The 14,096-nt window shown below is 39.0% G+C and overlaps 1 protein-coding gene across 1 annotated transcript in view; it reads left to right on the top strand.

The window, feature by feature from the left end:
- LOC124292441 (mitogen-activated protein kinase kinase kinase 2-like) overlaps nucleotides 1-13,793 on the top strand; it is a 104,863-nt gene extending 91,070 nt beyond the window's left edge. Inside the window, 11 exon segments of the mRNA XM_046729520.1 lie at nucleotides 587-694; nucleotides 4,213-4,283; nucleotides 5,085-5,170; nucleotides 5,418-5,483; nucleotides 5,917-6,024; nucleotides 6,027-6,107; nucleotides 7,235-7,383; nucleotides 7,727-7,852; nucleotides 8,610-8,739; nucleotides 9,140-9,314; nucleotides 9,883-13,793. Coding sequence (XP_046585476.1) covers nucleotides 587-694; nucleotides 4,213-4,283; nucleotides 5,085-5,170; nucleotides 5,418-5,483; nucleotides 5,917-6,024; nucleotides 6,027-6,107; nucleotides 7,235-7,383; nucleotides 7,727-7,852; nucleotides 8,610-8,739; nucleotides 9,140-9,314; nucleotides 9,883-10,135 — 1,353 coding nt within the window. The 3' untranslated portion in view covers nucleotides 10,136-13,793.
- Nucleotides 13,794-14,096: the final 303 nt, after the last annotated feature.

The following is a 14,096-nucleotide window of genomic DNA, read 5'->3' as shown; positions in this document are numbered from 1 at the left end:
GATTAATTGAGCTAGTCCCTGGTAGCAGCATTTGAAATATTCGCCGGCCCAAAGGCCCAGCGCCGGATTGTTATTGTATGGGGCCGGCAGTTTCAAATATCTGCAGGTCCTTGTTTTGTTTTTCAGCTGGAATCTTTCTCATAATTGTTTTCTTTATTAATGTTCGGGAATCATCCATGATCCATCATGTTACGCTAACTTACAGTTTCACTTCCTGGTATTTCAGCACTTTGTGCATAGGAATGTCAACACCAGTCTTTAACAAATACAAACTTCTCTCTGCACCACAGGCTTCACTAGTTGATTTTGTAGAAACAGTGTGAAACTGTATACAGTGTAGTTTATTTTGTTTTCAATGGTTTGACTTTAACAAAATGGGCCTGCAGATTTCATTCAGGGCCTGTAGATTTTAAAACCTGCAGGCGGCAGCAGGACCTGATGACCAACTGGCCAATTAAAGTATTTGCAAACACTGACTGGTAGACTTCAGAAATTATTCTGGATGAAATGCTGGTAGTGTTTTGTACATCAGAAGTACACCTTGATATGACTTTACAATAATAACATGGTGTCGTTTGTGTTGCAGGTACGTGACACCCCCAGCCCTCCTCCCGGTTCTCTACCCCCCAGCGAGAAGCACTTCCGGACAGGGTCGTACAGTTCCCTCGGGGAGGGGCAGTTTATACCCCGAACATGAAGGGGTGAGTACAGAAGCGAGTGAAGGTGTCACCATGACTGTTTACATCAAGTTTGACTTTACTTGTAGTGATTCCAGGACCTGTGAAGATCCCGGTTAGAATTGATCTTCAGCAAGCAATGCTTGTAAGAGGCGACTAAAGGGATTGGGTGGTCAGGCTCGCTGACTTGGCTGACACATGTATCTCAATTGCGTAGATCGATGCTCACATGTGGATAAATGTTAAAAACAGCTTAAAATTCACTTGCTTAACAAAATGGGATATATCAAGATATCAAGAAACATAGTTGCTTTGTTCTGAGTGACCCCTCATATCTTGTGACCTAAATGAAGTTCATTGTTTTGTTTCTGCTGGAAAGGAACTGAGTCAGTTTTCCTGATTTCAGAGGGAAATGTAACGTTAGTTGATATGTCATGTGACTCAGCAGTCACTTTTTTCTGATAGAATTCATAGACACATTAGATTACATCTTCAGTATCTACTTGTATCAGGGCAGTTGGATGCCTTGTCGTTAAGGCCTTCAATTCCCCACGTGTACTCATTTCTGTGGCTGCAATACGCTGTGCAAAGCTACATCCTTCAGACATCCCAGAAACCTTGACATCGATCATGTGGCTGATCCTTGTACTAGTCATAGTGTTTCTAGGTTTGTCCGGGCCATACACATCTTTATGGGTTTCACCAAAGTGGTACTTGCCTGACGTCTGCTTCACCTTTGGGCTTTCCTTCTTGAGAAAAACTTCATCAAAAACAGTTAAACCCTATTCACACAGTCACTCACTCACACACTAGTTCAATCACACTACCTGTGTGAAGTGGCAATTGGGTAGCCTAGTGGTTAAAGCGTTCTCTCGTCAAGCCGAAGACCCGGGTTAGATTCTCCACATGGGTACAATGTGTGAAGCCCATTTCTGGTGTCCCCTGCCGTGATATTGCTGGAATATTGCTAAAAGCAGGGTAAAACTCACTCACTCACTACTGGTGTAAACATGAGTTGTACAAAGTTTAAAATATTTATCTTAGCACGTCAGATTATTACCTAATAATGCAATGCATTTTTGTCCACAAGGAATAATGTTTTATCTGTTTCTTATACAAACTGATTCACTGTGATAATGAGAGCCGATGAAAATCACGGTCATGTATTTTATTTCCTTTGAAACATTGTCCTTTTGTATGGCTCTGTTTCCAAGCGAGTCCGACAATGAGTTTCTGTGCAATAGTTTCCTTGTGTCCTGTAGAAGGATCAGTTTCAGGATGAAAGGATGTAAAAAGATAGGATGAATAAATAATACCTCTGTGACATAAAAACAGAGTGGCAGTGATTTAATGTTCGCAGAAGGTTCACAAGAATGATTTCATTTGCTGCTGATAAAAATATTTTATAAATAATCTATTTTTCATTTATTGTTTTGCTTTTTGCTTCCATATCATAGAGGGGCGGTGGGTTAGCCTAGTTGTTAAAGCGTCCACTGGTCACGCCAAAGACCCAGGTTTGATTCCCCACATGGGTACAATGTGTGAAGCCCATTTCTGGTGTCCCCTGCCATGATATTGCTGGAATATTGCTAAAAGCAGCGTAAAACCATACTCACTCACACATATCACAGAAGTATCATTTATTCCTCCTAACTGTTGTACATCCTTCCATCCAGAAACTGATCCCTCTCACAGTTTAATACTGTGATCACTATTGTTCAATAACTACATTGACTGATTATTTTTTGCATTAATAGATAAATACTTATTGGCATAAATAAACTTAATCTGAGCTTCACACAGCAAACTTTCATACTGATGGAATATTTCACATTGTAAATGACATTTTCCTGACTACTTATAAAAAGATGTCTTTGGCGTCACCTTAATTTAAATTTTAGACCATTGAATCTACTCATACATCTGACTTATACAAAAATTGTTAATTTGTTCTTGACATTTTGTTTAGTCAATAAACAGAAACGTAATCGATAAATAATTAACTATTATCGTGATTATCTTTGGAAGAGATATGTGACATGCTTTTTCGTTGTTTTTGTCATTGTTGGGATGAAATAATGTAATGATAATGATAAATATTAATCATGCAGTGTGACAGAACATACAGGTCGTGTTGTGGTGCTATTTGTATGTGGGTCAGGAAGTGTGACAATTTGTGTTTCTTCTGAATGGTTATATAATTATCATTATATTATATATAATTATACCCCCACTACGAAGTAAGGGGTATATAGCGTTCATTCCGTCCGTCTGTCTGTCCCGAAACTTTGTCCGGAGCATATCTCTTAAAGTTTACATGCTAGGTACACCAAACTTCACACACATGTTAATCATTACCCATTGATGTGCCTTTTGCTATTTTAAATATTTTTCAGAATTTTGTTTTATTGCTGTTTCCATGGAAACACGACTTAGTGCCAAATGTGTTTGATGGTTTTGTCCGGAGCATATCTCTTAAAGTTTACATGCTAGGTTCACCAAACTTCACACACATGTTAATCATTACCCATTGATGTGCCTTTTGCTATTTTAATTTTTTTTCAGAATTTTGTTTTATTGCTGTTTCCATGGAAACACGACTTAGTGCCAAATGTGTTTGATGGTTTTGTCCGGAGCATATCTCGTAAAGTTTACATGCTAGGTTCACCAAACTTCACACACATGTTAATCATTACCCATTGATGTGCCTTTTGCTATTTTAAAGTTTTTCAGAATTTGTTTTGTTGTTTCCATGGAAACATGACTTAGTGCAAAATGTGTTTGATGGTTACCTGGCCACAGCATATCATCGAAACTATACATGCTAGGTTCACCAAACTTAATACACAAGTTAATCATGACCCACAGATATGCCATGTGCTAAAAAATAACAATCTTCATCTACGTCCACTTCATTGTGTGCAACAAGTTCAATTGTATGTCAGGTTTCCACGGAAAACACACAAAAATAATGTTTCCATAAATTATTACTGTAATCAGTACAAGGCAAACCTATTATCTAACATGTACTATAAAGTATATAAAGTTTAGTAGAGTCAAGGAGAAAGTCTTGTGAGCTGCTGATCCTTCCCACATTATATATATCAATATCAGTCATTTCCATGTCCCAAAGTGGGAAGCGGGGGTATGTGAGCTGTGCTCACTTCTACACTTGTTATTATGATACAACTCATTACGCCTGTAGTTTGGTGTAAGTAAGTAAGCAGATGTGGCATTAAATAATCAATATTATCAGATTTATCAACTTTCTGATGATAATGCTGATGATATGGAATTGAAAAAGAATGATAACAAACAATTGGAGACCAGCTATCTCTGTAAAAGTAATATAGGGTTGTGAAGTTATTGCATACAGCCAGTTAAGCATTTAAAACCAAGGCTTGGTGAACAATGTATTTAATTTGAACTGTGTTACTATTCAGCATGATGAGGTGAGGATATTTGATGACTCTACTTGTCAGGCACTATTTGTGTATTTGTTGCCGAGTGATTGAAAATGACATGTTTTTTGCAGATCGGGTACCCCAGTCATGTAGGCTCAAGCGACAGTATATCCTCAATAGACAGTAGCTATATCAGTGGACAGTGAGTATATCTGTTTGATGTGTGTCATGTGTGATATATCCAGAACTGGGCCTAGATTTTCGAAGCTCTCTTAGCGCTAAGATAGTTGTAAGTTAATGTTAATGTATGGCACTTACGACTATCTTAGCGCTAAGAGAGCTTCGAAAATCTAGGCCCTGGTGATTTAGGAAACTGCAACATTTATGCACTCTGTCTATAATAATATTCATGCATTTAATAAGGGATGCAATGCATTGGCTGCAATAAGGGATGCAATGCATTGGTTGCAATAAGGGATGCATTGCTTCCAACAAATGGCTGTTCATCAGTAATAGGTGCAAAAGATATGAAATGTATGTTGAAAAGGTTGCATTAGGTTTAATAACCATTCAGTAAAAAATGGTTTTAATAAGGAATTAGTGAGTACAGTTTGGGATGCATTAGGTTCAATAAGTAAAGCAGTTAAAGTAGTAATGCAAGGGTTAGCCTTGCTCCAAGGCTGTACTGAATGCTAAGCCCATGGATGTATAGTAATTCTATCCTTCAAAGAGGCAAGACTAGATAAGCGAACTGTATCTTAGGACACCAGTCTGTTTGAGGAATATTTATGTTTTTTAGAAATTATCATTTAAACTGTTAATTTTTACCTTAGAGACTTGTGCAAGTCTATGCAGGAGATGCAGTTGTTCAATAAATGATGCAATATGTGTAATAACAGATGAAATTATATGATATAAGTTTCGATTAGGAACATAGAAAATGTTATGAGTAAGATTGAAAAATGGAAGTTTTTGAACTGCATTATGTGCATTCTTGTTGCAGTAGTAACGACACGTACCCATTTCGGGGGCGCCGAGATTCCCGGAGAAGTGTGCTTTCTGATGGCTGCAAGGACGACCCCAGTCAAGGTTAGTGACGCCACACTCAGGACCCTCGTTTTCTGTGAAAACTGGTTCATTTATTTTTGTAACGCTCTCAAGGCTTCTGCATCATGGTGTTATTTTGTATGACATTTAGTTTAAAACATTTGATGGCTGGTTAAGGCGTTTAGTCATAAACTAAAGAGGACTCATTTTCTTTTGCCTGTTTAAATTGTTGTTTTACTTTTGTTACAGTGGAACATTTGAGTATTGTTTTTCTTTTGGATATTTTCAGCAGGGCGACGGCCATTTGGCACATTTCCTCGTGGTTATGATGCTGTGAATCACCCAAATGTAGAAGGTATGTGAAATAATGTACAACTTGAAACATGTTCTCCAAGAAATTATGTCAGGTATTTTTAATGATGATGATGATGAGTGAGTGAGTTTAGTTTTACGCCGCACTCAGCAATATTCCAGCTATATGGTGGCGGTCTGTAAATAATCGAGTCTGGACCAGACAATCCAGTGATCAACAGCATGAGCATCGACCTGCGCAATTGGGAACCGATGACGTGTCAACCAAGCCAGCAACCTGACCACCTGATCCTGTTAGTCGCCTGATGATGATGATGATCATGATGAAGATGATTATGATTACAATTTAGAAAAGTTTGTTGTTGAAATATCCATTACTTTTTGGAAAATATTTCTTAATTACTTTGAAAATATTAATAGTTAATTGGATGTACATGACAACAATGATGATAACAATGTCCCATTTCTATCCCCAGGTCACCAGACGTTTCCTCGCTCCACAATTCGACCGAAGGGTCCAGAGCACGACACGATGTCGTTACGTTCGATCGTGTCCCAGGGCAGCGAGGGGACGATGAGTACGAGTGCAGCAGCAGTAGTAGCGGCCTTCCCCCCGAAGAAGATTCCCCCTCCATGTACAGCTTCTACAGTCTACAGTTCTCTAAATGTATGTGCTTTACGTATCTGCTTTGTTTAAACTATCACTGGACAACCATGTCTGGGTGCTGTGTGAGGAACATACAGAGTTGTGTCCCTTTGGTATGCCGTCTGCTTTGCTGAAATTTTGACCTTTGTCACCAATGATCTCACTGATAAGATTGTGCATTACTTTGTGTTTGCCTCCCACCTTAGTTGTCACTCATGAGATATTGAAATATGATACAAAACAGTGTTAAAATACCAATACGCAGCTGCTGTATTAAAATTAGTATTACTGTATTTAACATGGTTATCTCCCCTTACAGCCACCATTTATCATGAAATGTCAATATGGATATCAGTCATTGAGAACTTAGTGGCACAGATGGTATCTAAGGTGCTGCAGTTGATTGTGCAGAGTTGGGGCCCTGATACATGCCACATACTTATCCTTGTTCTGATCCCAGATGTGCCCTGATCATGTGTTTTGGTTTGTCGGCATCCACAGGCTTCATCACAGTGGTAAATGTCTATGACCTACATCAAATCCTTCCCTCATCGAGGATGCAGCACATTTTATTATTGTAGTCCTTCATCATTTTCCCTTTACCACTTGAGATGCTTTCACATTTCTTTAGAGAGTTTTATGTGATGGATTATCACAGGGATCTTTGAGCTTCTTCATTGTTGTAGCTTCATATTTCCAAATCTACCACAGATAGAACCGCCTCCGTGGTGTAGTGGTTAGAGCGTCCGCCCGGAGAGCGAGAAGTCACGGGTTTGATCCCAGACCGCGTCATACCAAAAGACGTTAAAATATGGTACTTGTTAGTCCCTGCCTTGCGCTCGGCATTAATGGGTACAAGGACTGGTCGGCTCGGAGTCAGTATAATGTGTCTGAGTGGGGTATTCATGCTTCACTGCCGCATGGTATCTCAGTGGGCAGTGGGCTAGCACTATAAAACCAGCTTCAGTCTGGGCTAGTACAAGCAGCCGCACATACACATACACACGCATGCACATCGTCATATGAGCGAAATATTCTCAAGCACGACGTTAAACCCAATTTCACCTCACGTCACCACAGATAGAGAAAATACTACAATGCTAAGAGTCAGCTAACTTTTGTAATTGATCACATGTTTTGATTGACAGCTCCAAGAGCACCCTCTAACTGGAAGAAGGGGAAGCAACTCGGTGTTGGAGCATTTGGAGAAGTGTTCGTGTGCTATGATGAGGATGCAGGAACAGAGCTAGCTGTCAAGCAAGTGCAGCTGGGAAATGTCAATGCAGAAACCTCCAAAGTAAGACGTGTTGCTGGTATTTTAGAGATTATATCTACTGAAGGCCTGTTAAAACAGAAGCAGTGTAGCACATTATAACAGGATTTATTTTAGCGCTCATTCAGGCAGCAGTTCAGAAATGTTTTATAAGAAATGATTAATTTTTAGTTTTATTAGACTCTCTTATTGTATGTTGAATGAATGGCAGCTTTGCATTTAGAAGAACCCCTGGGAAAACAGCCACAGGAAAGGGAAATCCACAAAAACTATATGTTTATGTGCTGATGTCATGTTTTGGACTAATAAATGTATTCTGTTATTTAATGATAATCTTGAAAATGCTGAACGTCATGTTGTTTTACAGGAAGTCCGTGCCCTGGAGAATGAGTTGCAGTTGTTACGGAACTTCCACCACGAGCACATCGTCCAGTACTACGGGTGTCAGCAGGACCGTAAAGTCTTGTCAATATTCATGGAGCTAATGCCAGGGGTATGTCAGCTGCCTGGGTGCATTTCAAGTCTCAGAGGGGAGGTGGGGTAGCCTAGTGGTTAAGACGTTCACTCGTCACGCAGAGGACTCGGGTTTGATTCCCCACATTGGAACAATGTGTGAAGGCCATTTCTGGTGTCCCCAGTCAAGATATTGCTTGAATATTGCTAAGAGTGGCGTAAAATCACACACTCACTCACTCACTCTGAGAAGTTCAAATCTTTTGATACTTATTCCTGAAATAATGTCAAAATACAACCCAGCTACTCTCTGAATTCATAATTATGGTTCAGAAAGTGTATGCGAGGATGGGATTTTGCGAGGACTGTTCCACATGTTAATTATGGTATATCTGTATTAATAGCCTGAGGCTACAGTGTAGAATATGAAATTAAATTAGTTTTTTAAAGCTTCCTTTGAAGATGTACTTAATGTCCGAGTATACCAACAAATATAAAACACAATAATCAAAATGCAGAGGTTATCAGTAAAATTCTGCTTCCCCTCTGCTGCTCCCCTTAGTAAAGTTACTTACTGATAGACTAACGCTTTGTCTCTGAATATATATAATTTTGATAGTAATAAACAAGCCCATTTAAATTGAAAAGGAGACCAGAAATTCAGAACCTGAGGAAATCTAGACTTGCTCTATTTAGGGCTTTAGCACTGCAGATGGGGCTTGGCAGTAGGGAAAATAATGTGGTTCAGGGACTGTGAGACAGACTAGGATTCTGATGTTTGTGGTTTTCTGCTGCAGGGATCTGTGAAAGACCAGATCAACAATTACGGCGCTCTGAAGGAGCAGGTGGTCAGGAAATACACTCGCCAGGTCTTGGAGGGGCTCGCATACCTGCACAAAAATGTCATCGTCCATAGAGATATTAAAGGTAAATATAGGAGGGAAAACTGTTTTTTTATATATTGTAGGACATATGTTTATAATATTGTACATAGATAATTATAATTCATCTGTTTTGGGTAGTAATTGTAATAGAGGCATTTTATGGGCCATGTAGGGGCGTAGGGGTAGCCTAGTGTTTAAGCATTCGCTCGTCACTCGGAAAACTCGGGTTCGATTCCCCACATGGGTACAATATGTGAAGCCCATTTCTGGTGTGTCCCACCATGATATTGCTGAAATATTGCTAAAAGAGCCGTAAAACTAAATTCATTTACTCACTATGAAGCAGGCCACTTGTAATTTGCAGAATTTGCAGTGAGTCATGGTTTGGAAATTACATGTTTATTTCTGTAACTGTTTTTAAATACTGTCTGTGTTCTCTGCAGCTGCGAATGTTCTTCGAGACAGTAACGGAAATGTCAAGGTCGGTGATTTTGGTGCATCCAAAAGGTTACAGACAATATGTAGTGCAACAGGCATCAAGTCAGCTGTGGGTACACCTCATTGGATGGCACCAGAAGTGATCAATGGCGAGGGTTATGGAAGGAAGGCAGATGTGTGGTACGTATACAGTAAAGTTGTATCCTGTTCTCATAATGTAAGACACTGAGTTTAACTCCCATGGGTTCATCTTGTGGGTGGTAAGTGAGAACTACAAACTTTGTGGTCAGGTTTATGATTTGTTGAAATGGAAACTTGCTTCAGTCTTGCTCACTGAAATTTCATTGTTTGAATCAAAGGGAGGGAGTTGTGTGCAGTTAAATCAAAGGGAGGTAAATCTGAGTGGTTAAATCAAAGGGAGGTAAATATGAGTGGTTAAATCAAAGGGAGATCACCTTTGATAAAGTAAAATGTCGAATGGAATGTCGGTGGACGCAAGGTTCAAAAGACTGTTTCAGAAAAGTTACCTCTCTGTATTTGAGACTTACACACTATGTTCTTACAAGCATTTATTCAGTTTAAATTATTTGCATTTATTTGAAAGTGAAATACTTTTCACTCAGTTTATACATTCACTCTGCCCAGTAAAGATTTTCATATAGCTACAATGTTGCTTAGTGTTTCATTAAACAGCTAACAACCCATTACATTGACGTCAATATTCAATATTGATTCTTCTTTGTTGCAGGAGTGTTGCGTGCACTGTTGTAGAAATGTTAACGAAGAAGCCACCATTTGCAGAATACGAAGCCTTTGCTGCCATGTTCCAGATAGCCACGTGTAAACACCCAAAATATGATCTTCCGAAAGAAACTTCCTCTGTAGGAAAGGATTTTCTGACATATATGTTCAATCGAAAACCAGCCGATAGACCTTCAGCTGAGGACTTGTTATCACATAGATTTTTCCGAACTGACATAGCATGTGGCCTTGACCTTTAGGAATTATCTGATCATGAGACCTGTCTTTCAAGCATTTGGCTGCAAAATGATATTTATGTGTTTGGAGGACAAAGGAAGGTTGCTCTGTTTCGTTGGAGGACGGATATTTACCAGTGTTGCGATGTCTCCGAAAGCACATCAGACATCGGAGGTCTCAACAGATCCATGTTTACTCCAGTCATGAATGTTGCAAAGGCATCATCAGATATTGTGTTTTGTGTTCTGCAAGTGCTCATTCTCTTGCTCCGAAGTCTGATTATGCAGAAACACCGTTATTGTACACATGCGTACGTTTGATGATGATGTACTTGTGTAACTCTCCGCAAATCCAGAAGTATGAAAATATCTAAAGCATTTATATATTCAACATCTATGCATTGCTTCCCGGACCCAAAACTGCAGGCAGTGGAGGAAGGGACAATATTCCCTCCATAATTGGAGATCTCTTGTAGGGAGTAGTCTCCCCTTGTGAGGTAAATGATGCAACTTCCTGTGGATATATTGGCCCATAATGTGTATGCATATATGCTAATGTATTTTCAGTTCAGGTGGTAACAGGGCCTAATTATGGATTATCAACAATCGTTATTACTAAAATTACTAACAAATGACTGATGCTTGGGGTGTTCATTGGGAGGAAAGCTAAAACAGCATACCAATAAGTCGGAGATTAAGATGAGTGACCTTGACCTATATCCCAGATCAAAAATATGTCGCTGCATGTTCACAATCACAAGACCCATCACCATCATCATACATGTGTAATGGTGTCAGTTTGTAAATCGGATTGACGTGGTCAACACATTTCATGGATACATTTTACACATGGATTTGAAATAGCGGAAGACAAACCCACCGATACTGTGGGTGTGCACTCATCAAATAGTGTGTTCAGGAATACCTTGTTACAGAATGTTCATCTTTGTCCAGTTGGAAGTTTCCAGTTCCTCAAGAGGATCCTTGCTACGATGATACTGCCGAGTATTTTTAAAAGGTTTCTTTGACGGGATGTTGGAAAACTGTGATGTAACTGTCTCAGCAGTGTTATTGCAGCTATGATTGGTTGACTTTGTTACATCAGCTGTGATTGGTCATGTTGCATGCCTTGTTAGGAAGTATCGCACTATTAGATGAGATCTCCCATGATTTAAACTTGCTGATCAAGTGACACAGGACTAGCTATCTGCACAAAATGGCCACAGTCTATCTGTCATGGAAAGACCCGGCCAGAGCCATTGCAACCTGTTTGGAATTCACACAGTGTTGGTTCTTGGAGGACAGAATACTTTGTATGCTAATTGAGATGTCACCTTGATATACTCATTTATGATAAGGAATTCGATGGTAGCCATTTTGTCCTTTGTCATGTGATCACCAAATTGAACAAAACATCCAGTATTGGTAGATCATAAAAATCGAATTGATGCAGGCAATTCTTTATGATTTATTTATTAGATAGGAATTAGCTAAATCTAAATAATTATTGCTGTTTTGTGATTAAAAAATTATTTTAAATTGAAATGCATAATTCAAGGTAGATAGATTTGCATAAGGATGTTCCCAAAATGGGTAAGTTAATAAGGATGCAAGCAGGGAATATACTGCATTTCCCGAACAGCATAATACAGTGCCTGTCTTGAAGCATCTTGTTGTTCTGTTAATGGCTACACTTGTTAAACTAGTAATAGCGTTATTGTAAATACTTTTACTGGTTACGTTTCAAACCAAGGTCGGGTAGATCCAACCAGCAGATGTGGAGAAACCTATTTTATTTCTTGTTATAAAGGTGGGAAATTTATGGTAGGTTCCAGTATACCAGTAGAAAGGCCACAACAAATTAATTACACTGTCAGCAAATTTGAAATATACACTCAAACACTGTCATATCTTAGTTTGATGTGTTGGACTTGCGACTGTTGTGTAGTAAAAGTTTGTCTTTGCATATTACTTCTTCAGTCATTGGGGCGGTGGGGTAGCCTAGAGTTTAAAGCGTTTGCTCGTCACGCCGAAGGCCCAGGTTCGATTCCTCACATGGGTACAATGTGTAAAGCCCATATCTGGTGTCCCCCGCCGTGATATTGCTGGAATATTGCTAAAAGCCACGTAAAACGAAGTCACTCACTCACTCTTCAGTCATCATGTGACGTTTGTGTCAAAACCTCAGAAAACTTGAAGTATATATTAGGTCCTTCAACTTTGAAACCATTGTGTTTGATTAAACCTTATGACACAATGCTTTAAAACATAAATATCATTAATGTGTTCGACATTTTCAAATCCAACGTGGCTGACATTCAATAAGAAATCAATTTGTTGTGACCTGAAGATTTTAGATGCAACCCGTAGAAACACCTGTTTTGTTTGATAATCAAAATCTTGTTGTTGGATGTGTCCCAGTGTTTAAGTTGCAAAGTCATTGTAAATTATTTATGATGGTGCCAAATGTTTAGATAGTAATATATGAAGAAAAAGACTATTGGTTTGATTAAACAATGACTGAGATTATTGACGATGAGAAATGATACAAATTTGACATCTTCAATCATAATAATGTTATCTTTTCAAGCATCTCCATGACTTGATCATTAAATTGCATAATAATTGGAGATTTGGAAAATTTCAAGTTGTGATGACTCGAAGGAGAATGAATTAAGTCTGATACAATGTACTAACCCAATGGCATTGAACGGCTGAAAAATGTTGTCAATAAGAATGTATTGATGCCAGTTTGTATTGTTAATACAACTTATGATTGGTTAAGTGTTCCTCTATTGGGCAAGCCCATCTCAGGGCCAGTCTGCACGAAACCATCTTAGTGTTACGACCATCTTAATGCTGAGATCTTCTGTTCTTAGTGTTACGACCATCTTAATGCTGAGATCTTCTGTGCAAGTGGGCCCAGTGCATGCTTTTATCATCTGTAAGTGCTAAGATTAGGAACAGTGATCCTGTTCACGAAAGTCTATTTTCATATTAAAACCCCAAATTTGTGTGAATATGCATATGAAGTGCAATCACCCCTGCTCTGTATATAGTGTACAATTATATCAAAGATATTCACCATGAAAGGCTGTGCTGACCTTCAAAGGTCACGTGATGATCTGACCTGCTAAGCACGTAGTGACCTTGTTTTCATGAGTCCTGAAAGTCCATTGTGATAAAGAATTTATCTCCCACAACCAAACTCAATTCATAATATTTTCGGCAAAGTAAAAAATGAAAACTTTATGCAATTAAATATGTGCCTTATCCTGTTTGGATGAAGATGGGATGTAAAAGGTAGATTTGATTTGGGCTTGTCTTCGGAAAATGTATAAATATTCAGAAAATTGTCTCAAAGCATCCCATCTTTGCCCAACAATAAATCTTCTCCATCCAACTTCTGGCGCAGTTACCTCCCCTTTCACTGTCAAGGTGGTAGTTGTCTCCCTTACTGTGATTGTAGGCAATACTGTGTTTCTAGAGACAGTTGATTCACTTTTATATATTATATATCATACACCAATCAACTCACGGAGTTTGATGGCTTCACCTAAGATAACCATCATCTTATCCTACATAAGTTAGCATTTTATATATTTTAGTAAGTCATTCCATTACTCATCTTGTACAGACCTTTTGTATAAAGGCAAGGAAAAATAAAAAAACATGAAACATAGCGTTGGTTTGTTTATGTTTCGACCTGTGCATCATCACGTGGGACACAAAGGATGAAGTGCCCATGACTCACACCTGGACTTCAGCATGACAAGCCAAGACAAAGTCTGTGGAAAAACATGCCATGCCTCGCCTCTCTTGCACACGCACGCACGCGGGCACGCACACACACACACACACACACACACACACTGCCAGTGCGACCAATCCTACTGAGTGCAGTGTATTGTTGTGCCTTTGTCTGATCACACTCACTCTGAAGTACTTGTTTCGGTATTGCTTGAACATGTAATTGATCCTTGCA

The sequence above is a fragment of the Haliotis rubra genome, unplaced genomic scaffold (assembly GCF_003918875.1).
Source record: "Haliotis rubra isolate DU_JTF1 unplaced genomic scaffold, ASM391887v1 Scf518, whole genome shotgun sequence".
NCBI lineage: Eukaryota > Metazoa > Mollusca > Gastropoda > Lepetellida > Haliotidae > Haliotis > Haliotis rubra.
This window is presented reverse-complemented; position numbering and strand designations above follow the sequence as displayed.